The sequence below is a fragment of the Silurus meridionalis genome, chromosome 5 (genome assembly GCF_014805685.1).
Source record: "Silurus meridionalis isolate SWU-2019-XX chromosome 5, ASM1480568v1, whole genome shotgun sequence".
Lineage (NCBI taxonomy): Eukaryota > Metazoa > Chordata > Actinopteri > Siluriformes > Siluridae > Silurus > Silurus meridionalis.
Genome location: NC_060888.1, coordinates 17,955,070 through 17,982,404, shown reverse-complemented (window position 1 = coordinate 17,982,404; position 27,335 = coordinate 17,955,070). Strand labels below are relative to the sequence as shown.

The window sequence follows — 27,335 nt, the reverse complement described above, 5'->3', positions numbered from 1 at the left end:
GACAGCATTTTCCCCAAATCTGTCAGGATCATGCTTATTTTACACCTGCACAGATAACTGCAGGTAGCTGGAAAACTGGTCTATTGGTCTATTGGTCTATTGTGGCAGTTTAGTCACACCACAGCGCACAGCTCAATGAGCCAATCACAACACCTCACACAGCTCAATGAGCCAATCACTACACAGCACACATATCCACAGGATAATCACAACAAAGCACACAGCTCAATGAGCCATTCACAACACAGCACACAGTTCAATTAGCCAGTCACAACACAGCACACATATACACAAGCCAATCACAACACAGCACACAGGTCCACAAGCCAATCACAACACAGCACACAGGTCCACAAGCCAGTCACAACACAGCACACAGGTCCACAAGCCAGTCACAACACAGCACAAGGGTCCACGAGCTAATCACAACACAGCACACAGGACTAGGAGGCCAATCACAACACAGCACACAGGACTATGAGCCAATCACAACACAGCACACAGGACTATGAGCCAATCACAACACAGCACACAGGACTATGAGCCAATCACAACACAGCACACAGGTCCACGAGCTAATTATCACACAGAACTATGAGCCAATCACAACACAGCACACGGGTCCACAAACTAATCTCAACACAGCACACAGGACTATGAGCCAATCACAACACAGCACACAGATCCACAAGCCAGTCACAACACAGCAGACAGGACTATGAGCCAATCACAACACAGCACACAGGATTACGAGAAATCACAACACAGCAGACAGGTCTCTGAGCCAATCACAACACAGTGCATGGCTCTGACACTTTTTCAGGTCTGAATCTGTTCTTTTTTCTTCTAGACTTGAGTATATCCGAAGAAATGCTTCAGGATGCATTGAGGTGCTGCATTCATAATTTTGAGGAAGGCTATTATTATTATGACAAAGATATTAAAGATAAAATTTCATACACAAACATAAACTCCATCCTTGCTCTTAAAGCTTCTCACTGATTTCAGCAAGCACCTGAATTAAATAAATTATAGACAGAATTCTCAGGAATTAGAACTGTTGTATGATTGTAAGTATGAATGAAAGAACGGGAAAAGGATGAATGAAAGAAAGTGGGAATGCAAAAAAAGGAAGAACACATGTGGGTCTCAACAAACCTGCACACAAGCTGCAAAAACAGGTCTTTGAAAAGGTTCTGCATGACATGCACTTGAATATAACACTACACCAGCATCTACCTGCTCTATTCTGCACTTCATACCTGTCGCTCAACTCTGCTTCAACTGCACACAACGCTAAATACCTCTGCTGTGGCGAAAATAGTACAAACCCTCTTCCAAAACAACAAACCAGTGTCTTGGCACCAGATCACTGTGCTGCACTGACATACTGTAGATGCCAGGCTAAGGCACAGTAATAGCTACAGCACTGTGGTGGTTTTAATATTCACAGACAAATTAAATAATACCAAATAGGAAAAAATAGATGTGGCAAAAATAAAAACTAAACTAAAACATATTTAGTTCGTTTGCTCAAATTCGTTACAATTAAATGATTTTTTTCTTTAACATTCATTTTGTTTTTGCGCCATCTAGTGGACAATTGAGTTACGTTACACATTTCGGTTTTTTTTTCTATTATTAAAAAAAAGGAGACGAGGGCCCGCCAGAAGGACTGCAATTCAATTGGACGACAGATATCCTATTGTGCTCGCCGATTGGTTCGCGTTGCCGTCAATCACGAGGCAAGGCGTTACCTTCAAGTCGTTTGTGGCGCAAAAAAATGGCAGAGAACCTTAAAGACCCAAGCAGACCCCAAATGTATTTATTTGGTGAGTTCCTCCGATATAAAAAAAAAAGTTGCATAATTATTTTAAGGCGATAAATATTCCACATGCATGCAAACTGGTGAAATATGAGGTCTGGGAGAAGTAACTTTATATTTGAAATGCTAGCTAGCAGTTAGCCTGGTTTGCCTTTGTTTTTAGCTAGCAGGCTAATCTGCAGAAACATAAGGTAGAGTCTTCGTACCTCTCCTGTAAATCCGGTTATATTTACAAATATTTAGCTGTATTCGATTTTTTTTGGGGTGCATTCACTTTTACAGTCTGGTACCAGTGTATATAATTGTGTACATGATTAGCCTGTCCTGCACTGCTTCATTTCGATATTGAGCCTGTAAGTGGGGCTGCATCCCAAATGGCTCTTTACTTCTTCTACTAGTGACCTTCATGTGCAACTGAACTCCCTATGCAAGTGTACCCTATTTAGTGCCTTAACTGTCTAATCTGGATTCAGTATATGTTTATATGTTCAGCTGAAGAATTGCATTGTACAGTCCAGATGTGTTGATGGCTTTTTTTTTTTTTTTTTTTGGTGTTGCACAGGGTGTGTGCTGAAGGCTGATAAAAAAGAGCACAAAGTCGAGGTCGACGATGATGAAGTTGACCACCAGCTCTCCCTAAAAGCGGTAATTTCGGACAGCTGTAATGGTGCAAAGTTTTGTACTGGACCGCACTGATTTCACTAGCAGTGCCGAATAGAACGTGTTTAGAATCGGCTTAATCGACTATGTGTTTCTGAGCAAACCAGGAATTTGATTTCAATTTAAATTAAACCGTTTTTATCATACAGGAACTGCAAGACCGCACACTCCAATGCTGAACCGAACAAGACATACAAACAGGATTACAACTAACCACAATTGCATAAACAAGCATAGAAGACAATACACATTGGCCTTTGGGAGAAAGTAAAATAATAGTGCAGTGTTTGTCAAGTTGGTTTAAGAAGCATATTTTAAGGCAAAAACTATTACATCCATGATCACACATAGCACAAACAAAACACAACTAAACAACCAAGCATAGAAGAAGTACACATTGGCCATGCCAAAGTGACAGTAGAGGAGATCGAGGTTTTTGACAACTTATATGCATTTTATTTTGTTAGCATCATTTAGTGTTCATGGCAGGTTTGATTGTTCCATTTGATATAAGCAGCCATTGCTGGGCCCATGAGCAAAGCCCTTTAGCTTTTAGTCACTCTGGATAAGGCCGTCTACCAATTGCCATAAATTTAAATATTCACGAACTCATAAAACATTATGCAAAATGTATAATGCACGTAAGGCTCTTAAGAGGGTCCAACAAATGCCTCGTATCTTTCCAGTACTTCTTCACCTCTTTTGCTGACCTGCGTATCTTCTCAGGTGTGTCTGGGAGCAGAAGCCGAGGATAAGTTACACACAGTGGAGATAGAAGGAGTGACATACGATGGCAAGACGACCAAAATCCCTCTTGCTGTGCTGAAGCCGTCTATCCTGCCTTCTGTAAGTGTTTTAAGCCAAATGCTTTCATTCCAAATCAAGTCCGGTTTATAAACTGTCTTTATTGTGAGCGTTCTTTGTGTAGCCAGTGTGTATTTTGTTGTTACTCTAGTTATAAATGTGTTCTATGTAGTAATTAGGCTAATGTTTTGAGCTTATAGGGAACGTAACATGTCGTATGCCAGAATCAGCTCAATGCTAAAAATATTTTTTATATGATGAACACATAAGATTTAGCTGCACATTTGTCAAATTCGTTGTTGTTGTTTTTTTAGTGTGTGTGTGTGTGTGTGTGTGTGTGTGTGTGTGTGTAGACTGATTACCTGACTGTTTTTGTTGTTCCGTGTTTCTCAAAGTTTGAACATCAGCACTGATCAATATAAATTTTCTACCACGTTTGAGCTTTTGCACAAAAGCATCATTTCAGTAGTCATGCTTTTAAAGCACGATAAAAGAATGTGTTTTGTAAAAAGGTTGAGTCATGATTGACGGATCATCCGAGGGTTGGGCTGGCTTAAATCTCTCTCTGACTTCACCGATCACTCATCCCTATTCAGCATCGGTGTTGGAAAACATGACTTATTCCGTAATGAACGAATGCTATGTCATATAGATCTGTGCTCACATGACACAGGGTTTGTTCTCAACACCACATGCTTAGATGTGCATGATCTTGGTTGACTGTTGACTTTTAAAAAAGGTGTTTACAGGATAAAAAGTATTTTTCTTTTAGGTTGTAAGTATAGATATATCCGCATAGACTATATGGACAAAAGTAATGGTGCGTCTGACTTCCCGTTCGAGTGGAATATATGGGGTGGCCTGCTTTAGATCTCTGACCTCAACCCTATTGGACACCTTTTGGATGAAATGGGACACTGATTGAACCCTGAGCCTTCTCACTCTCCATCAGTACCTGACTTTCTAATGCCCATGTAGCTGAATAAGTAGAAATCTCCACAACCACATTCCAAAATCTTGGGGAACATCTTTCCAGAAGAGTAAAGGTTATTATAACAGCAATTGTGGACTGGGATGCTGAAAAAGCACATACAAATGTTATGGTCAGGTGTGCACAAACTTTTGGTAATAATTTTATTTGTCCAAGATGTATTGCTTTTACCACAGGCTGTTAAAATTTTCAAACTCGAATAGTCAGAATGGATCATTTACATTTTCTTTAACATTATGGCTTGGAAAACAGTTTTATATGAATGCACTTGTCATTTAATGGTTTCTATTATTCCTTAATATTATTATTATTATTATTATTATTTGCAAACGTAATAATTTATTAGCTGTAATTAATCTCATTATAAAATTGAAATAAAGTCCTATAAACTATGCATACATGTAGTATGTGGTAGAGATTGTCTGCTTTAAAATGAAGAAACCCTAATAAACGAGGTCTGTTGGTTTTTGTATTTGAAAACCCTTTTCTTTGCTTTACGAGTAAAGACATTCACAGATTTCTCAAGCACAGACTTGACAAGCACAGAATCCGAAAATGTTATTTTTTTCTCTGCTCGAGAGTCAGCCATGCTTATCGAGGCAAAAATAGATAACATTTTTCTTCATCTTAAATACATGTAAATCTCCCAACATCATGATCATCTTCTTTCAGCTGCTCCCATTTGGGGTCGCCACAGCGGATCATCTGTCTCCATACCCTCTGTCCTCTACATCTGCCTTTTTTAAACCAACTACCTGCATGTCCTCCCTCACCATATCCATAAACCTCCTCCTTGGTCTTTCTCTTTTCCTCCTTCCTGGTGGCTCCATCCTCAGCATTCTCCTACCGATATAACCCATGTCCCTCCTCTGCACATGTCCAAACCATCTCAATCTCGCCTCCCTCACCTTGTCTTCAAAACGTCCTACACGGGCTGTCCCTCTAATAAACTCATTTCTAATCCTGTCCATCCTCGTCACTCCCAACAAAAACCTCAACATCTTCAGCTCTGCTACCTCCAGCTCCACCTCCTGTCTTTTACTCAATGCCACTGTCTCTAAACCATACAACATCGCGGGTCTCGCCACAGTCCTATAAACTTTCCCTTTCACTCTTGCAGATAGCCTTCTATCACTAAATCTCCCAACATGTTAGTCATCACAAATGAGTTTTGATACCGTCATCAATTATCCCAAACTTTCATCATAACATGGTATACTAGGCAGGTTGATTTTTTTTAGGGTTCGGTCTAGCAATCGTATTCACGTTCAAATCTTCGCTCAAGTCACAATATAAAGGCAGGTTAATCACAAGATATCTATTCGGGAGCACAGAAGTAGATCAAAATGTCGAAACCTAGACGTGTTGAAATGGAGATCGAAGGCTCACAATTGCAATTTAACGTTGACACGTCACACAGAGGCACAGGTATAGGAAGGTATAAGATCACAAATTATTCAAAGGTGAGCAGGATTGAGTGGCAGAGACAAAATGCAAACCAAAATCACACACACTGCAGTAAACAAAGAGGTACAAAGAGACTGAAAAGAGAACAGCAGCAGCATGCCCATTGATAGGGATTATTTCACATACAAAAGGAGGCAAAATGGAAAAAATATTTTTGCCTGACAAGGTTCCTGAGAAAAAAGAGAGGCTAGTGAGGGAGTTAGGTGCTGAAAGGAAATAATCCACAATATTAAACTTTGAAGTAATACTAATATACATTACAATTACATGTCAATTAAAATCTGTAGAAATATATGGTTAAAGGTGTGTTTTTCACTAATATATAAAATATATGTGTGGAATAAGAGGAGCAAAACACTTGCTGTTGGAAATGACTCAATTTCAGGGTAAAAAAATGTCATTTCATGTCAGGCCACGTTACATGACTTCATCCCATATTATTTTGCAATAACACCACTCCCTGTCTTCTTTTACTCCTCTACTGTGAGAACACACACCCATCTCTTACCCATTTTTAAACGTCAAATCGAATTAAAACGTGCTTTTAATGAACCTTAATTACAGACTACTGTCCAGTTTTTTACTCAGGAAGTGGCTGACATTATGGAATGATTTTGGATAATAGCATTCTTTGCCTAGCTATGTAATGTAATTGCACAGCTGTCATGCAAACATTAACCAGGACACGCTTGCATGCCGTTCGCTGTTTACGTTCAGTTGCTATGATCGCACGCATCCTACCTTTACCTGGAATGTTCATTCAAAAGCTTTGGCTGCATTTCGAGATTCCAGAGTTGCTCAAAGTTGTTTTTAAAGACGAGTTTGTTTAACTGTAGGTCCATTTGAGAATTACCGGTATGTAACGTAATGTTCAGAATGTCTCACGGCTTGGGAACGCATCAGTTTTTGGAAAATGAAGACTAAACATGAAGGATGCGGGCCCTTTCACTGTCAGTCACTACTGTGTGTGTGTGTGTGTGTGTGTGTGTGTGTGTGTGTGTGTGTGTGTGTGTGTGTGTGTGTGTTTTACAGACAAACTCTTTTCCAATTTGTCATTTAATTTAGATTTAATATTTAATATATATTCAGTGTTGAATCCGAAACCTAGACTGTCTTATCTTGATTGTAAATCAGCTCACACTTCTGTAAATATATGTGATGCATGTAAAAGAAAAACTTTAGCAACGATAACAACATGGAAATAACACTAAGATAATTACATGGTAATAATCTTCTTTTTCTGTATTTTTATTTTTTTTACCAGCTTAGTTTAGGCGGGTTTGAAATCACTCCCCCATTTACATTCCGTTTGCAGTCCGGAGCCGGCCCAGTCTACATCAGTGGCCAACATTTTGTCAGTAAGTTTCTTTTTTCTTGTGTCCAATTTTCCTTTATTCAACATTTCCTCATTCCTTGTTAAAAAAGATGCAAATTATCTCCTCTTACAGTTAAAAAAATAATAAAATAAATCTCATGACTGTAGTGTACATCATATAATTTTTATTTTACATTTTTTTGGTGGTTTAGGTACGAAGGAGTCTGATGATGAGGATGAAGAAGAGGAAAATAACACATCACCGGTGAAGAGACCTTCTAACATGGTCACTGGAAAAGTGCCACAGGTAAGCAAATACTTTCAATATCAATTACTTCAAATAGTTGCTAGACAGATGAGCTAGGAAGAAGTCTCAGTTGTTGCACCTTGTCAGAGGCTGCCACATTCATTTTTAATTTCAAATATTTTTTAAAAATAAAATCTTTCGGTACACTGCAAGTGAAAGTGTTTTGACATTTAAAAGTTTCATAATTGTATGTTTAAATTGAATGATTAAAATTTTAGTCATTTGGATTTTTAGATCACTTAGTTTCAGCATTCATCCTAATTTAATCTGGAATCTTTATTTAATAATCATAAACAAATAAATAATAATAATAAATGGTTTGGGATCTCAAAATGATAACATCCTTTGCAAGTCTTCAACTCTGATCCTTAGAGAACTTATTTTGTGTGTGGGCAAAATACACTTCCTTCCTTTACAGGAAGGTTCATTAGAAATTTGTTTTATATGCCTAATTATTGCCAGTCGTCATGGCATTTTCATTCATGTAGCTATTTTTCAGAACCATTGTCTGATTCCCCCCACCCCCCCATTTAGTTTCTTTATGCCTATTCATTGTTATCTTGATGAATGACTGAGTTTGGCTGTTGTCACCTCATAAGTGTTGCCCAATAACAGGAAGTTACCACTGCCTGCTCAAGAGTTTATATTTGAACTCTTGAGCTTATTGAAAATAATATTAAATAAACTTTGTTTAAATTTTGTTTGTTGCCAGTAATTCAGAAGCTGACTGCTGTGCTTAAATTAAGCACTCTAGGACCAAAGAAAACCCCTAAATATTATATATTATGTGATTTAAGATTTCAGTTTATTGATTCATGTTTGTTTTATGCTGGTTACCTTTGATCTTTTTGCAGAAGAAGCTCAAAATTGATTCAGACGTAGACGAGGATGACGAGGATGATGACAGTGAAGATGATGAGGAAGACGATAGTGATGAGTGAGAAATTATTTCCAGATTGAATTGTTTATTTAAAAAATCCAAGCTTTCAAGCTATTTAGAGGGTACTTACATCCAAAACGTGTAAACAGAGTAGAATTTACAACACTTTTATTTGGTTCCATTGGACAATTGGCTACTCGGGTGTTCTCTGGCCAGGTCTGTGTTATTCCCTCTTTATTTCACTTACAAATCAAAGGATGCAAGGTGTATGGTTGATCTCAAATGTGGCCCTTGTATTAGAAATCTCTTGCTGTTAACTCTTCGTATAAAGTCCAAAGAGCTGTAACTGCCAGTGAAGCACGCCGTCATTAGACTGAAATATCAACACAACCCCATCAGAGAGATAGCGAAAACATGGTGTTTAAACATTTTGTGGTCTACATTTTTGAAGAGCAAGAATGCACTTTTAAACCCCTTCATTACATTTGAACACTTTTTAAAAGGTATGCATATCTGTGTCAAAATTAGGATGCCAACAAAGTAAATATAGATGGTTTGGCACACCATGTATACCATTTGTATGAATTGAAAAGTGTAAGACAACATTAGAAATAGCCAAAAACTCTTTTATTAAAAAAAAAATTTTAAAAAAGGGAAAACCTGTACAATTCTGGCACAACATCCTTTGAACAAATGTAACAAAGTTCGACTACTTCTTGAATGATGTGAGGAGAAAAGTATGGAAAAAGGAAGGGACTGCTTATTATCCAGAGTATTCCACATCTTATAGTGTGAGTCGGTACGGCTGCCAGTGGAACTGGTTCCCGTGATTTGTTAATTTAAATAGTGTTTAATAAAAAAAATGTTTAGCGTTTTAATAATTAGTCAGTTGGACAACTCAGTAGATATGGACAGTTACATGAAGCAACTTCCATTGTTGGCTTCATGTAACTGTCCATATCTACTGAGTTGTCCAACTGACTAATCCAAAACATGGAGACAGTTTAGACACATTTTTGCCACCCTGCCCCTCAATGACTGAAGTCTAAAACTTTTATATCTCACCAGATGTTGAGTTTCTTCCCTGGTGAGATATAAAAGTTTTAGACTTCAGTCATTGAGGGGCAGGGTGGCAAAAATGTGTCTAAACTGTCTCCATGTTTTGGATGTAAATACCTTAAAATTACAGCTGAAAGTCTGCAGTTTAACTTCATATTTATGAGCAACTTCACCTCCATTTTCTTTTGTGGTTGACAAAGTTAACTGTCTAAATGTCTGTCTAAATATTTATGCCATAAAATGTATTCAAATCGAAATTGCCTTTTATCTTTTAGACATGACGATGAAAAGCCAGTTGCACCAAGCCCCATCAAACCCTCATTGAAAGTAAGTTATTTAAATCAATTGTACTTAAGATACAGAAATACAACTGTAGATGTAGATCCCTATTGATGAAACTGGAGGTGACCATGGAAAGAAAAATATCTGAGACCTTAAAAGATACCTCGAGGGCAACATGACCCAGATGGATGCCATCAATGAATAATAGATAGAGATAGATACAACTTTTTTACAATTATTGTCATTGCATAGTACAGGTACACGGCAACCAAATGCTTCGAAATGTAGTTTAACATCTACCAGAAGTGCAAATAGTAGCAATTGTGCACATTGACAAGTGCATGAAAATTTATGAATGTGTGAGCATATGTACAGTTAATATAGTCTATACCAGTGAAGAGATGCGTAGACACTGTTGAAAAGTACTGGGATTAAATATATGAATTTACTCTACACAGTAAATCAATATAAACTTCTAACCAGTGATATGAATAATATGTTTTTAAAATGGCACCTTTAAGGGGTGGGATACTGTAGATTAGGCAGCAAGTCAGTTCTCGAATATGTTTTTACTTTACACTGAAGACATCTGGGTTTAATGTCAAAATTTAGTATGGGACGAATTCCATCTTCCATTTTCTGATATTTATGTCTGGATGCACTAAACAACTGTGGCAGATCAATTTTTAGTTCAGCAAGAGTATCAACAAACTATTGCATTTTTTCTATTATAGTACTTTTTTTTCCAACATAATGAAGTTCTTTTTTGGCAGAGTTTATTGGTTTATTATCTTGTTTCATGATTACGTTTCTCCTAATTGGACTAGAGGCATTTCTCTGTGAATTGGCAGACAAAATGATTCTGTAGAAATTCTACATTCATTCTATGGCTACCATTATCAGTTACATCATCAGTAAAACATTAGTGAGTCTGCTCCAGGAACAGCCATGCAGACCCAAACTATGATCTTGTATGTTTCGGATTGTGAGCAGCAAATTTCTCCACATTGGATTTTTCCTTTTTTCCCATTTCCATTTTGTTAGAGGTTAATCTTCGGTCAAGAGCAATTTCTTGGCTCGTTTCTTTTGTGGGTTCTTTTCTTTGTGAATTTTATTCTTCCTGCGGATAAGTCATTTGAGTTTCGTAGTATAAATGTATTTCAGCTCTTGGAGTGGAACAGTTTTATCACTATGGCCTATGGAGGTTATAATGTTACGGTCAGTTGTTTCTGTCTTTTTTGTAACATCTCTAATCTCTTCATTTCAGGACATTTCTAAATGTTGTATTGGCCATGCTTAATGTTTGTTCAGTGACTCTGATAGATCCCCATAGACAGCTTGCTATCTGATGGTTTATTCCTTTGTAAAAAAACAAGAGTTGACCCCTAGGACTTAACACAAGAGTATTATTCATTCGAACTATATTACATATACAAGGGCAAACCTTGTAGGTAAGAAGAATCACCTGCCATTCACATTGGTCATTTAGAAAAACAGGTGGGTTCAATCACAAGTTGTTTTACACATCTAGATCAAATTTCAGTAAATGAAAGCTAAAATTGTGATCTGTCATCTTTGATCTCAAATCTAATTGTTGCTAATGTAACAAAAAACATTTGGTCTTGCTGTTACAGTACTTCTGAGGGGACTGTCAATGCTTATAGTTCTGTTTTTGAGATTAAGCAATGTAAGTGTTAAGCATAACCTGGCCAGCAGGTGCCAGTGTCTGCCTTAGAGATGAGTGAATGAAGCTGATCAGCAGAGAATGAAGGAACTTTTGTGTTTAAAATTCCTCTTTCACTCATTTACTATTAACAGAGACCTGCTGGACCAATAACATGCATTAGTGGGTTTTTTTAGAGACGTGATTGCCAGCTTTCATTGTTACCAATTAGAGCATTACATATAATTAGTAACCTGAAAAATGTAGAAATATTGATTGATGTTCTGTATTGCCTAATTAACAGGTAACTGTTAAAATTAATATTATTTATATGTATAGTATTGTCTGCCTTGATAAGTGAATTTTAAGCGTATAGAAGGTTCTGTCGCTATGCATTGTGATAATTGGTGCATCATTCGAATTAAATTGTACTGTCCAGGGAATGTACTGTCCATTGAGAATTTGGATACATCCACAATAATGCTATTTAAGGTATATGGGAAAACCATTTCAGAGCACACAGCAAATGATTTCTGTCTAATATTTTACACACAACAGTAACTCAAACACAACAAACTCATCCCTCGTGCGCTTTTATCATATTTTTTTATCGTTATCGTTTCTTGTATTAAACTATCAAATTGGAAGTGTTAAAAAATGAGAAGTCAAGCTTAAAACCATTTGAACAAGGGCTGTAAAGATATCTCAAGTAATTTGATTACAAAAAGTCATCGAGGCCATTTAGTCCATTTAACTAAACATGGGAGGGCTGTGGACATTTAAACACAGAAGAAGCTGCAGAATGAAAAAAATGGAGGAACGGATAGAAAACATTGAGGGGTGAGAAGAAGATTCAGGCCAAAGAAAAATTAATTTTCCAAAGTTTGTGTTGATTTCAAACTAAAACAAAGAAAACACCGTACAGTGCGGTTACTGTTTTTAAAGGCATTTGAAATAGATTTTTATTAATTATACAGTGCGTTTAAAACGTCCCTCCACAGTGGCCGTGTGGAGCAGGTAGTGGAGCACAGTTTTAAAGCAGGCGATAAATACACAGGTTTAGTACGTGGGAAATTTCAAGCAGCTTTCCGGGGAGACCAGAAAACCACATCACGATACAGAGATTTAATAAATAAATACAGTCTTTCATTAGTCTAATATTTTCCCTATAGTATTTATATATAATATATAATATTTTACTTACTCTGCACAACCACTGCGGAGGGACTTTTGGAACGCACTGTATTTGTATTTTGATGTAATATGGCTATTAAATGCACTAAATGGGTTTAGTTTTCACCGATATCCTTGTATGCAATTTCAGCAATAAAAATGAACACATTTTCGAAAAAGAAAACTCAAATCACTTGATCATTTTTAGAGACCTGTCTTATTTTCTTTTTTAATTAGTATTGCTCTTTAATAAAGAAAAAGTACTTCTAATCCGATTGCTCTATTAATCGATGGAATAATCGTTAGAATACTCCATTACGAAAATAATCGATAGCAGCAGCCCTGATTTAAAGAGGCATCAACGGCATGCGTTAATTACTGAACACTTTTGACGCATCTGTTTTTTGGGCTGTAAGAATGCTGTTTGGAGACCACCGTAATCCGACTAAATGCTTACGGTCCATCCAGACACACGCAGCAGGTATCGGCACTAAATACTGTAAGAGACCGTGTCAGCCAGCACAGCATGGCATTACTCAACACCTTTTTTTCCTTTCTTTCCGATCTCTCATTTCTCGCTCTTTCCATCCCCTCTTCCGTCTTGTCGCTAAGTTAAGTCTTTCCTTCAGCACCTGGCTTTTGTGTTTAGACTGTGTTTGGCATGTCTGGAAGTGGGTTTGTATGGCTTGTGTGTGTGTGTGTGTGTGTGTGTGTGTGTGTGTGTGTGTGTGTGCATACATGTGTGTGCCTTGTATGTGTGAATAACCATGTGTGTGTGGGAGGCGTGGTGTGTGAGCAAGAAAATGGGCTAAAGGAGATATATGTTCGGTAATGTCTGAGAAATAGTTTTTGTGTGTGTATGTGTGTGTGAGGAGATCAAAGACTTTGAGTGCATACCTGCTTTGTGAGTGCTGATTCCTGCCCTAAAGGGGTGGGGGGTGACAGCTGAACACTGCTTTCACACACTCTCTTAACTGAGTCTTTCTCTCATTTCTAGCTGCCCTCTCATTCCTTTATCCCTCTCCCTCTGTCTGGCTTACTTGTGATCTAACTCCAGCTCTCGTTTCTAGCTTTCTCTTGCATTTTCACATCCCTTTCTCTGTTAACCCCCCAACATGCAACCTTACCTTTCTCTTTCTTTTTCACCCCTCCGTCTTTCTGTTTGCATCTTTCTCCCCCTCTCCCACCATAGGGTTTAGGAGTGACAGTGTGGTGCGAGGCCTCCAGGCCATGACTCGACAGGCAACACACTTCACAAATTGCAGAGCACTTTTATCACTCCTTACTGACAACCTCTGCGAAAAAAAGATCATAAAAGAGTATTCCATTACACAGATAAAGACGGAGTCAATCAGAACCTCAGGGGCTTGGTCACAATGCACCGTTCGACATTATAGACAGCTAGTTTGACACTTGGAGGGATTCTTTGTTTCTGACACATGTTCTTCTGTTTAAGCCCTGGATATAAGGATTGTGATGTGCTGTCTTTTTTTTTGTGTTTTTTTTTTTTACTAGGCTCCAGAGAAAAAGAAGGGTGCAGACAAACAAAACGGCTCACCAGGAAAAAAAGACGACAAACCAGGGAAGCCTCAGAACCAGGTAGGTTTCCCATAATGTCAAATACGCTTTTACTTTTGAATTCTTTTTACTATTATTATTCATTTAATAAACAAAATTAATTATGCAGTTAATATTTTATTTATTTACAGTGCCCTCCACAATTATTGTCACCCCAGGTTAAGATGTGTTCTTAGGCTTCTAATAAATAAATTTTTTATTGCAGAAGCATAACCTCACACTGGAAAAAAAAAAAATCAAACTTTTACTGAAGTGAATAATAATAAAAAAAAATCCATGACTTAAAAAGTTTTTTTTTTTTATCAAATCACCTGTTCCACATTTATTAGCACCTCTAACAATTCATATAAAATAATTCAATTCATTTTTATTTGTATAATGCTTTAACATTGTCTACATCGACAATGTGGTGATAAAAATGAATATGTTCTTTATAAGTGTAAGTTTGTCCCTTATGAGCGGGCTGGTGGTGACTGTGGCGAGGAAAAACTTCCCGAGATGGCATAAGGAAGAAAAAGAAACCTTGAGAGGAACCAGACTTAAGAGGGAACCCAGCCTCATCTGGGTTGCACCGAATGTCCATTTATTACAGATATACGATGTTGCGGGGTACAGTGATGGTGATCAGAAGCAAACTGTAGTCCTGAGTCAATGTAGCAGACTGTTGACATTAACTACAGTCCAAATCCATCCTCAAAGCGCCCGTTCTTACTCCGGAATTCCATGGAACCACCCAAGGCGTTGATAAATAAATGTAATTGAAGCATTTTTGTCATTTTTACTGTAGTTTTTAACATTGATCAGACTATCTAGAAACTTTTAATTAATAATTCATGATTTCCTGTTTCCCTGTGCTACAAATATGACGTGACTGAGGCCCTTTTCTCTTTTCCGCTCTTCAACATGGAAATGACAAGAGAACACTTCATAAGTCAGGCAATAGCCACTTGCCTAAACTTGCCCATATCTACAGTTAGAGGAATCATTAAGAAGTTTAAAACAACTGGAACAGTGACCAACAACGCTGGACGAGGACCCACGTTTATCTTCTATCTATCTAAAAGTAAAAAAAAAGCTCACTGTTGGAGAATTGCATCCAAAAGTGGCATCTTGGGGTCACAAAGTCTCCATAACAACCCTCAGACGCTGTCTACATGCCAACAAGCTGTTTGGAAGGCATGCAGGGAAAAAGCCTTTACCTACAATCACAAACGGAAATGTCTGGCGTTTGCTAAGTGGCACTGAGACTAAGATAGAGCTTTTTGGCAACAAACACGCTTAAGTGGGTCTGGCATAAAACAAATGATAGCTATGTGGAAAAGCACCTCATGCCCATTGTGAAGTATGGTGGAGGGGATCTGTGATGCTGTGGGCCTGTTTCTCTTCCAAAGAACCTGGGAACCATGTTAGGGTATATGGCATCACGAACTCTTTGAAATACCAACACATTTTAAATCAAAACCTGATGGCCTCTGTCAGAAAGCTGAAGATGTGTCATCATTGGGTCTTTCGGCAGGATAATGACCCAAAACATGGCGAAATCTACACAACAGGGGTTCAGCAGACACAAAATTAAGCTCCTCACATGATCATCTCAGTCCCCAGACCTCAACGTGTGGGGTGAGCTGAAGAGGAGAGTACATAAGGGAGGACCCAGGACTCTGGATGATCTAAAAAGATTGTGCAAAGAGAAATGGTCAAAGATCCCTCTCTCTGTATTCTCCAATCTTGTGAAATGTTATAGGAGGAGATAAACTGCTGTCTTGTTGGCAAAAGGGTGCAAAGTATTAACATCAGGGGTGCCAATAATTGTGGCACACATGATTTCATGTAACAAAAAACAACACTGTGGGGTTTTTTCCACTGTATATATATAAAAAAAGAAAGGAAAAAAAAGGAGTGTTTTAGACCCTTTAACCAGGGGTGCCAATAATTGTGGAGGGCACTGTAAATCTTGACTAATACATCTTGTCTAGGATTTGTATTAATTTTTGCTGTAAAACAAAAAAAAAAAAAGCTTTAAAGACCACAGTCATGCAGGTTGAATATGTCTGTCAAGAATTAGCTAAAAGACTTATGGCCTATGAACACAGAACTGGACAATAGACAACAGAGCTCAGACGATTGCAACGGTGAAACTGATTCTTCCTGGACACCATGGTCACAAATCCACCATGCTATTTGATCTCTTTGTGAATACAGGCTTAAAATAGCTTGCGTTTAATAATTGATGTCAAAAAAGGGGTCTCCGCATTAAGACAGAAGGACCAAATCTACTACACGTAGACAAGTGGTAAACCTGTCGGTTGGCTAAATAGTTCATAAATCAATGTTCTAAAATGATCATCCATCAATTCACAGTTCGGACCAACACGTGTGACTCAAAATGCCAGATTCTAAAAAGCAGGTGATATCGTGCAAAACTGACCATCAACTAATTGCTAAAATATGGAATATGTAATTGGATTGGACTTCATTTATCTTCAATTTTATTTTTTTTGTAATTTTTTGAGAACTTTTTGTCCACTCTTCTTATGTATGAAGCAGAGCCAGCTTTGTATATAACACTTTCTTGCAGAATGCAGTCTGAAAATGGGCACAAACAGCATAGTACATCAGACCCAAAGAATGTTTTCTCAGTGCCTGTTAAAGGTTTGGCCCTGTCCCCTCCAAGGCAGACATCACCTGGAGGTAATTTTGTGCCAATAGTTAAAACAGCCTTTAAACCTATTTGACCATAATCACAAGCATTCACAGTTTTCAAGCATTCAAAGTCTCATTCCACGGTATACACCATAACAAATCCCATTACTTGAGAATTCCACCAGATCCTTAACCCTCTCGCTTGTTTTTCTTCCTACAGATTTCGGTTTGTCAGAGTTTGCTGCGATTTATTCTGAAATCACTGCACTGATTATCTATGCTGTTCATTTCACAAAGATTTTTTGTCAAGGGTACAAACGGCCAACAGCTTTTGTATATATGAATTATAATTTAGACAGTCTCTCAGCTTCTGTTCATATTTAACCCCATCCCAAATCCAGTAACATTTTTAAGAACTAATTAGGAAAAAATTTTGCCACACAATTTCTTTTCATGCTCATAGAATGCGAGGGCTTTTCCAGTTGATCAAGAGTTTTACAAGGGAAAGTTTTTTTTTTTATTTTTTTTTTATAGTGTTTACTCATGAAAAGTGTGCTATAAGTTGGTGTGCAAGGTCAAGATTAAGCAGAACCATGAAGGCAAAAAAACCTTCAAAACAAACTAACAAAAAAAGCTCAAACCAAATAATAATTTGATCAGTAATTGGAAATTTGAACGCAAACGGAAGTGAAAAATGTCTATGCGGAGAATCACGTATGTGGAGAATTGCTCGACTGTTATATTCCTTTGGAATTTGTGCGCTTTTCGCATTTGCTCTGGTCATCAATAAATACAAATTGCAAAAATTGTTTATTTTGTGACTGTGACCTAACGTGTGACACAATTTAAAGACACCCCTCCCCCACCACCACTTCAGACTCGATTAATCCAAATGGATCGGCACTCATAAACGCATAATTACATACATAATCTGCCATTCTGGATCAAGTATTTATGGGCCAGAGTTGTGTAGAGTTGTCAGAATATAAATCGATGAGGGTTCATATCGTGCATCTCGCCAGGCATTTATAAACTGTGTAATACCACAGTTTCCTGAGACCGAAAACAACTCCGAGTGATGAGTGTTTCTAATTAGAAGTCCATAGCACAAGGCAAGATTCTGTAAAATCTGACAAAGGTATCTGTGAGCTCCATGCTGTCACTTTACACATTTTTCACAAGCAACACTTCTCTTAGTGCTGCCTAGGAGGTAGCTATAGCATACATCAAAGGGCATTTAATGGTCACCTCTTGATCTGCATTCAATTATGCCTGTACCATCGCTTCCTTTTTTTCCAATAGACTAACTTGTCTTTAAACAGTAGAATACCTTTATGGCATTAAGCAAACAAACAGGTAGTTAGTGGCGTACCCTCTGGTACACTACCCCATAGTGCTTGAGAGCCCTCTGTAGATACTGGACTGGATAGATTTAGTGCTATAATGCTAATTAAATTTTTCACAACGTAGTGTTTGCTGTCAACGTCCCTATCGGATGTAGAAAGTCTGTATTTTGGTGGTGTGTGACAAAAAACAAAAGTGTCTGTTTAGATGCCTTTAAACTGCACAGTCTGTCGAGGTGTGAAATAGGTCTTCTTTTAAATGACCTTCAAATCTAGAGTTTCCATATATGAGTTAAGGAATACTTTCTGGTTTGTTACTTGCTGTTATCACGGTTAACACAGCTGCCAGTTCTGCAGACGCATAGACCACAATGTTTTAGGGACTCTTGGGTAACCCTTACATGAGCACCTTCTTTGTTAAAGCGCAGAGAGAGGGAGTCTAATCTGATTTGTCATTTTAGGGGAAATTTGTTTGTTCTTCACCGCAATAGTAAAATGGAAACATGCATTTTTGAGATCAATGGTTACAAACCATCCAAGTTTGTTTACCTCCCGCCGTTGTGGTCTTTGAAATCCAAGTCTGTGGGAATACTGTACCACTGCAGACGAATGCCTGAGGGCAATGTGTTTTGCTCTTGTCTCAGACAGGAGGAGGCAATCATTTGATGCTTCCAGGGCCTGTGCGCCAAAGACCTGTCCAGATACCAATGGCAGCTAGGAGAATGTGTTTTTACCAGGCTCCGACAATGACACTTGTGCCAAATGAACTTATCTCCTCACCTGTGTTAACAGTCCCAGTGATTTTCCACACCCTGTTACCAGGACTCTCATAGATTGATGGGCTGCCTGTATGACCTCTTTGCCTATTTATGGACGTATTTCCACCAGTAGCTGGTGTGGCACTACATTTGCTTCAATTGTCGGCTCTATATCTAGGCTGTACAAGCCAAACTAGCTCTTGGCTGGATTCTTTGTGGCATAGGTCCCAAACAGTGTGTGCATTGATTAACACCATTGTCCAACAGAACAAATATTCCTTAAATACACAATAAGTTTGGATAGTTGGGGCCTTTTCTTAGGTTGCACACTTCAGGAAAGGAGCAAGTGAGCATTTCGTAATGAAATAAGCAAACCAGAAAACGCCAGTAGTTCTTGAGGAAGCTGGCCTGGTATTCAAGACGTCAAATATTTTCCTACCAGATTTCTTTACATGCTTTGGCACCAAATCTAATCCATAATTGCAAAAGTGTTCTGAAGATCTATATGTCTATGATCCAAGAATATCTGATCTAAAGGGTCATTTGTGGTTTATTCTGAAAAACAAACCAGTCTGGAAACCTCAATGCTTGAGCAGACTGTTTGACTCTCTGCATCTAAAATAAATTCGCCAGACTTCCATGATCCCCAGGAAACCACTATTCCCCAGTACACAGTTGCATGTGTGGACAAAGCGTTTGTTTGATGTTATGTTCCTTGAAACGGATTTTACTGCTTGTTTTAATCAGACATGCAGAGATGGATGGTGTAAGTGACTCACTATAACATCCATATTAGACTTTCAGGATAAAAAAGAACAGACACACACACACACACACACACACACACACACACACACACACACACACACACATACATACATACATACATAACACCTCTAAGCTAAACCATTTTGCAGCAACTACCAACTATGGAAAGTTGTCATTTAACTGAAAAATGCGCTTAATCTCATTACTGTATTAAATTAAGGGGAGTGACAAAAGCTTGAATATACTTTCTAATGTTAAGTAAGCGTTTCTGGCTTGAGGAAATTCGGCCCCTCAGATCAGGCTTGATCCTGCCTGTGGCATTTGAAATACCTTAAACACTGTCTGAATATAGTTGTTCACATACCTACAGACACAAACATCCACATCAGTTACCCCCTTCCACCACCCCAATTTTTTTTTCCCCTGTTGCTCTAGGAACTCTTCACTTGACATAACAATATAAAGGGCAAGTTAGCAAGTTATTTGCTTTAGGGAAACTTGTCAATAGGAGTGTTAATTCCCTGGTACAGCCTGGAGCATACTGTATGTGTGGGTGTACTGCTTGTGCGTTTCTGTGCGTGCACCTGCTTATATGTTCGTGTCTCGCTAACTATAAAGTAATTCTGAACATTTTTGAGAGGATTTTAGAAATACTGCTATCAGACACTTCATCCATCTCTGAAACACACACACAGGCACAAACACACAAAGTGATTTCCGATGGGCCACTCCTCTGCCATTAGTCCTCATTAGAGTTTGGTGTTTGATGTTTCTGCAGGCCCTGAGGACAGCGGAAACCCAGTACTCTGTGATTATAATGCGTCAGACAAGCTTTTTTTTTTCTTTCTTAACACTCAACACCCTCTGCTGTATGTCCATTGCGCTGGATCGCTGTTCCGACCACTGCAGCAAAGTTACACAAGATTCCAAAAGCGAGCTGGAATGAACTAGTCTCACTAGTTTGGACATGTACAGCAGTGCTACACTTTGAAAAATCCAAAAAGGGTTGTTTAGGTTACATGGCCTTTTTTTTTTTTTTTTTCCTCCTCTATAGCATCCCGCTAAGCTGACTTTGGTGTCGATGTTCTCTTGTGAGTGAGTTGATGAGGAACAGATGACAAATGACGTCGCTGTTTCTGGACAGGTGGTGGGCTCATAAAATGCTTATCAACTGCTGGAGTCAAACCACTGTCTGGTGATTACAATACTCTTCAGGATAACGGAGAGCTTTTGCACATCACACCTATTTTTATTACGCTAGCCTAAGAAACCTAATGACCTAGTCTTCATTCTTCAGTTTTAATGAACCATGGCTAGTTAAGCCCAAGCTAGTTTTAGACATATTTTTTTTAGCCATCATAGATAAAATCTTTTAGTACAATTTTAACCTAAATTTCAATCTAAACCTTGATTCGCACATGATCGTAAAACCAGCTATTTGATTTTATTTATTGTAAGCTGGTCAAGTGGGCCATTCAGTCATTTTTGTTTGTGACCTGGCAAGCAACTAGCAGGAGTCACTTAACGCCTCCCAATATGGCAATAAAAACTTCATTCATTCGCTACATGTATAAATACATGCCGAAGATCTTTGGCTTGCTTCACCTAGGTGCGCTGTGGTTCGGCATTACTATATAAATAAACAGGTCACTGCACTTTAACCCTACATCCTTCACCAGCACAGTACCATAAATCAGGTCCACGATGATGGTAATGATTCCCGTCAGCGTTCCCAATTCCTGGCTAGAAACAAGTTCCAGAGTTTTGCTCCCCAATTCCAACTTCCAAAAATCTACATGAATTGGCACTCGGCAGCGTCAAAGAGGACACACTGATGTGCCTTGGCTGTGTGTGTGTGTGTGTGTGTGTGTGTGTGTGTGCACAATTACATCAAATGCTGGCGTGCTAGTGATTAAGTGTTGTCCCCTGGCATCTGTAATCAGCGTCTGGCGCAAATTAAAAAGCTGGCTGCACTCTCTGCCTATCAGCTGTCTCTGCTCCACAGCTGTCCTCTCCCAAGAAAAAAAAAAAACACCCAGTTTTATAATGACTGCACTACACCAGGCCTTCGTGGCTTATAGCCAGCACTGTAAGAGCTTGTGTGTGTGTGTGTGTGTGTGTGAGTGCAGGGGCATTTGTCCTTTAATTTTATACCTTTTGATCTCCGACACAATTTGATACCTTTTGATCTCCGTCATTCGTTAAAAACGGGAAAAAAGGTTTTCTTTTTTTTTTTTTTTACAGTTTGTGGTTAACGTGGTCGTTTTGTCACGAATTAAGATAAGATACAAAAGACTTCTATAACTAATTCTTGTGCTTTTACTCTTTCAATTCCCTGATCTCTCAGTTGTAAAAACATGGCTCTGTCCATCAGTGAAACCCTGCAATCAGAGAGGATTCCAGGCTGTGCAGCATGTATAGACAGGCCAATACTTGCGTAATATGCGATTTCGAATGTGCCATCCTTTTCTATTGGTAGACTTTGTCACCTTGTATAAAAAAGTTAAATAAATACGTTGGGGTTTTTTTTTTGTTTGTTGTTTGTTTTTTGTTTTTTTTTTAGATTAGATAAGCTACAAATGCTACTTGAAGAGAATATAAAAATTCCAGTCTGAACATGTATTATTTTTTTCTCAGTATTACAAAATCTTTTTGCTGCTGATATGTGTATAATTTACAGTATATGCGAGTCCTATATGTTTAAATGTAATTGTGCTTATTTTTATTTGAAGATTTCCCTAATCCCTTTGATTGCTTTATCGGTTTTTACCGGTTGTCAGAGGTAAGAATGATTTACATTTTATAGTGTTAAATTAATGTCAACCAAACTTCTGGTGCTGATTAAATTACAAGGTGGACACGTTTATGTAGAAATTACTACATTGATCGTTTCTTTTATCGGTTAATAACTTATTAGTTGTTCATTCAATATTCACTGCTGGGAATCTTTATATCTCTGTCATGTTTCTGTGATCATGTGACCTCTTTCACACTCTGGGGCATTGGGGAAACAAGGATCCCGACACTGAAAAACAACTCCTTTATGTCTTCTCTTGGCATGGAGTCCCTACTCTCTTTGCTGCTGAGCAGTTTGGGCTTGTTCTCTCCTGCTTGGAAGCAATAAAAGGATAATTTGTACCCCGCCATATTTGTCAGAAGGTGCTGTCGTGTCATTAGCAGAGAATTCTGTGTCCTTTTTTCACTTTAATCCGACTCCAGTACCCTCGCTTGGGTTGACTGGGCCATTAGTTAATAGAACTAAGAAGTGCCTGGTGCTGTTAGGCTTAGATTGATTTCAGTGACTGATTCCTGGCAAGAACACAATGACAATCTTTGCCAGTGGGGTTTTCTCAACATAAATCAGGAATCAGGTTGTTGAGAATAGGACTGATGATAGATCAGTGCTATTTGGCATTTTTCCCTTGCCAACATTTCAATCACTTATCAGATTTGCCCGGGATATATTCCGTTAAAACACTTCTGAAAGTTGCCTAAACACTGAAGCTTAGCTAGAAAAGATAGTACTGTTTTATCTAGTGAATCGGTTCATGCTTTAAAATATAATAATACCTTTTTCCGTATGTGCTGATGTAAACAAATCGCAAGTACAACCATATGCACGCATGTAAGACAGTATGATTGATTATCCCTGATTAAAGTAAACCTGCATACACATGAGAGCTGCAGACAGATATCGCTGTTTCCTGAGAGCTGCAGACAGATTTAGCTGTTTGTTTATTCACAGGTTGCAATAAAGGGGAAAGACAAGACTGGAGCAGGACCTTCTGGGAAGACTCCCAGCAAGCCCAGCATAAGTGAGGTCAAGAACAGATTAACAACTGCTGCTAAAGAGGCAAGAAAATACACCCATTCATACACCACCTGTCTCGCTCATGACTACATTAACCTGTAATTAAGACAAGTTGTCAATTGCTTCCTCTTGAAACGGTTTATTTCCACCGACTCTTTCATTTTCCCTGAAGACGTTTTACTCAGACATGTTTTTTTTTGTTTTTTTTTTATTAAGCTTCACCCACAGTAGTAATCATAACAAGGTGAAAGTTTTAACTTTAAAGTTTCGACTTTTTAGCTCTGTGTATACTGTCTAGGTTATCTATATCACACTGACATTAGAGCAAGATTAAAGCCTGACTGTTTTGATGTTTCAGGCTGATTTAGCAAATTATTTTTTATTACTACAATAAATACAATTTGAGACTTTTTTTTTAATTCACATTAAAAATGTATACATAATCCATGCATTGTATTTGCCTGTGGATTTATATGTAACTGAGCCTTTTTGATGTTTATTAGCATCAGTGACAAACAGAATCTCTTTTGGCAGACATTGGGCTCTGATTTGGAGTTACTGTAAATGATGTAGCTGCTAGGATATAGCCAGTGTGATTTTCAGATGGTAATAATTCTTGGTGATCCTCTCTCTCTCTCTCTCTCTCTCTCTCTCTCTCTCTCTCTCTCTCGTTTTCATGCTGTCGAGATTGTCTCATTCCATTCGGCCGAAGGCCAAGTCGATTCCTCAATCAGCCTATCAACAAGTGATTCAGAATCGACCCCCACACGTACAGGTTTTTCACTTAAAGATCGGCATTGATGCCCCTGGCCAAATGAGCTCCAGAAAGGATTAGTGTAATGCCGATGATGATGATGATGGCTGCACACGGAGAGTCCTGTAATCATGATAATCATCCTCACCATCACCTTACAGTTAAACTGATTAGGTGCTGAGTCATGACTATAAAGTACTTTGCCGATTTTATCGAACCAAATCTCTGCCACTATGGAGAATAGGCGCATGAGCAAATTAAAAAAATATATAAATAATAGTGTGCTTGCTTGAACATTGACGGTTTTCTTTTTTAGACTGTCATAACAACAATAAAGAATGTGGACGTTTGATTTAATGCAGTGTGAATATAGCAGAATGGGCACCTGTAGATACGGATGTTTTTTCACATGTACCATCATGTAAACTTGAACGTAGATGCGGGCAAACACAAAAAAATATGAACTTCCAACACCCTGCAGTTGAACCTATTCGTCAGTAGAATGATGATTTGGCTGAAATTCAGCAAGATCTCCAAGCTCAGTGGAGGAGCGAGGTGCTGAAAATGACGCTATTTAAAAATGTTTTTCCTCTGAACAGGGTAAGCCGTTTCCAAAAACGGAACAGAAATTTGAGAACTACGCCAAGAACGCTTTCAAGATCTCCGATAAAGAAGTGAGTGTCTCCATCCTTTTACCTTCTAGTTAGCCATTTAGTGTTCACAAGCTATATAAAGCTCATACTTCTTTTTTCCGGCACTAATAGTTCCTTGTTGTCGTGTAGAGGTGTGTATTTATGAACTAACTACACTCACTTGAAAGACCAAGTTGCTTCCACTTGAAAGATGAGTAGGCCCTCGAACCAATGAGTACAAGTGCATGAGCTTCTTGACTTTTTTGCAGCACAAGGGGCCACATGCTAAAGAGCTTCTGACACGGCCTGTTCCTCCCTCTGTTCGTTCTTCTCGTTTTTTGGTTCTCCAGAGCCGCTCGCTGCCTGTGGAGTAGCCGATGAAATATGCTTAAGACTGCACCTCTCACAGCAGAGAGAGAAGGGAGCTGCCAAGGCTGACGTCTCTACTTATGATTTACCGGCCTCTCTCTCTCTCTCTCTCTCTCTCTCTCCCTCTCCCTCTCCCTCGCTCCCCTCCTGTGTTCTCTGTAAAGTGTTTCTCTCGCTGTCTAATGAAGAAACTGGATTAAAAGTATGCTCTTGGTACCAGGCAGTTCAGCCGATATTAAGTTCTCACAGACTTGCTTCTAGATTAGAGATAATCAGTATTTGGACAGATTTTCCCACTTCAGGATTAAAGACGAGCGTCTAAATGCTGATAACTGTATCAGACTTGATAAACTGTATTAGATCATTACCAGCTAGACCAACAGTAAAACACTTTGTTTTATTTCCAAAAAAGATTGCTGCCTTGTACAACTCCGGTTACACCGTAAATATAATTACATTTAGGTCAAACGAGGTTCACCGACAGGCCCATTGCAAAACCATGCGTGTGTATGCATGCACGTGTCCTTGTATCAAAGTGTGTGAATGCAGGAGACCGCATGGTCGCGCGCATCTGTATTTGTGCGTATGCACCCATTCGAAGACGAAGGCCCTTTGAGTCAGCACCATTTATTTGTTGTGAGGACACAGTGTATCCATTACTGCACGGTTCTGTTTTCCAACCTTGGAGCAGAGCAGGTGTAGTTTTTGATTGAAACTGGAAAGTGTGTGTGTGTGTGTGTGTGTGTGTGTGTGTGTGTGTGTGTGTGTGTGTGTGTGTGTGTGTGTACCAAGTGCTCTGGAAGCACTTTGGTCCAGGCAGCAGGCAGAGATATGAGACCGAGTGAGGCACTAGTCATATGTTCTGGTATGTCCAAGAGCGGTCGGCCCGCCCCTCCTGTCTTTCAGCACCCATTATCCTAATGTAATACTAATGTGGGTCTTTTTAGACAAAACTGAGTCATGCTGCTCTAATTATGAAGCTTCTTAATGAGTCCCCATATGAGAGGGACCCGTTTACATTTTTTGCTAACTTATCCTTTCTTTTTGTCTTGCCCTGCTCGCTCTCTCTCTGTCACTCTCTCTCTCTTTTCTGTCCATTACTCTCCTTGCAGGTGATCAAAGACCTTTGGAACTTTATACAAACACTGAAAAAGTAATGGCAGCTTTTTGCGACATGTCTCCGTCTACGTTCCCCCTCCGTCCCCCATGTACCAGAGGAATATCCAGTGATGGCCTTCAGCTGTGAATTCTGGCTCCTTCCGCTCTAATGGAACCCGTCCACTTCCCTCTGTGTGTAATAAGACTTTCAAAATAGAAAGACACTGAGTAGTTAAAGAGAGCCCATTACCTTGTGTTATTTTAACAAACCCCACCAATGTGTTGTGGATGTGTCAGACATAGGTCTTCTATCAATGGTGGTAAATGTTGTACGACAGCTATGAAGTAGCTAGGGTAATTTGTGTTGAAATACATCTGCGGGGTTAACTGCAGTGTAAACTGCAATTTCAGTATTGAAAGAATATTTCTGAAGGAATCTCCTGGTGTATCTGAGCAGGTTAGCCTTTCGCTTCTCGGCAGCTTTCCTTGGAATAGTTTTAAAACGACAGTCATTTGCTGTAAATAGTGCTATTCATTTGAATGTAAAAACATGGCAACTGAAATATAGCTGAAGAATGCCTTCGCTTCTGAGTATTCCGTCTGGGCCCGGAATGTTCCGTCTGACTGAGGATTCCATCTGGCTCGCAGTTACGCCTTGTAGCTCCGAAGATCCCGTCTGGCTGCGTTTCTATAGCTCTCTGTAAGGTGGAAATCTTGGAGAGCCAAGGTATCTTTGCTTAGGTACTGTAATCAGATAAAGTGATCTTTTAAGGGTTTTTAGCGATCTGCTGCCAGAAAAAGACAGCAAAAAAAAAAAAAAATCATTGGCTTAAATTGTAAAAAACGATTTCACAGACGCATTCCAGTTTGTTTAATGCTTCGAATTCCAGAGGTGATGCTAATGTGCATTATCTTTTCTGCATTTTTTTCCCCTCTTGTTGTAGTATTTCATTTTATTAATGCACTCTTGAATTTTGGGTCCTTTGTTGTACTTCTACTGTAATATTTTACATGGGATTACTTAATCCTTTACATCTTCTAATTGTATTTGTTTTATGCTGTACTTACTCACCGATATTTCAAAGGGGGTTTAACCCTGAACGGTTAAATCGGTTTTAAACATTTAATATAACCCGAGCGTTACCTGCGTGCAAA

At 38.7% G+C, this 27,335-nt stretch overlaps 1 protein-coding gene across 1 annotated transcript; it reads left to right on the top strand.

Annotated features, from left to right (window-relative positions):
* The first annotated feature begins 1,713 nt into the window (after window positions 1-1,713).
* npm1b (nucleophosmin 1b) lies at window positions 1,714-26,593 on the top strand. The gene is made up of 11 exons (XM_046849585.1): window positions 1,714-1,832; window positions 2,388-2,470; window positions 3,212-3,331; window positions 7,012-7,105; window positions 7,275-7,369; window positions 8,224-8,306; window positions 9,584-9,635; window positions 13,942-14,025; window positions 23,262-23,369; window positions 24,681-24,755; window positions 26,195-26,593. The coding sequence occupies exons 1-11, from the start codon at window positions 1,784-1,786 to the stop codon at window positions 26,237-26,239; spliced, it is 888 nt and encodes a 295-aa protein (XP_046705541.1). The 5' UTR covers window positions 1,714-1,783; the 3' UTR covers window positions 26,240-26,593.
* Window positions 26,594-27,335: the final 742 nt, after the last annotated feature.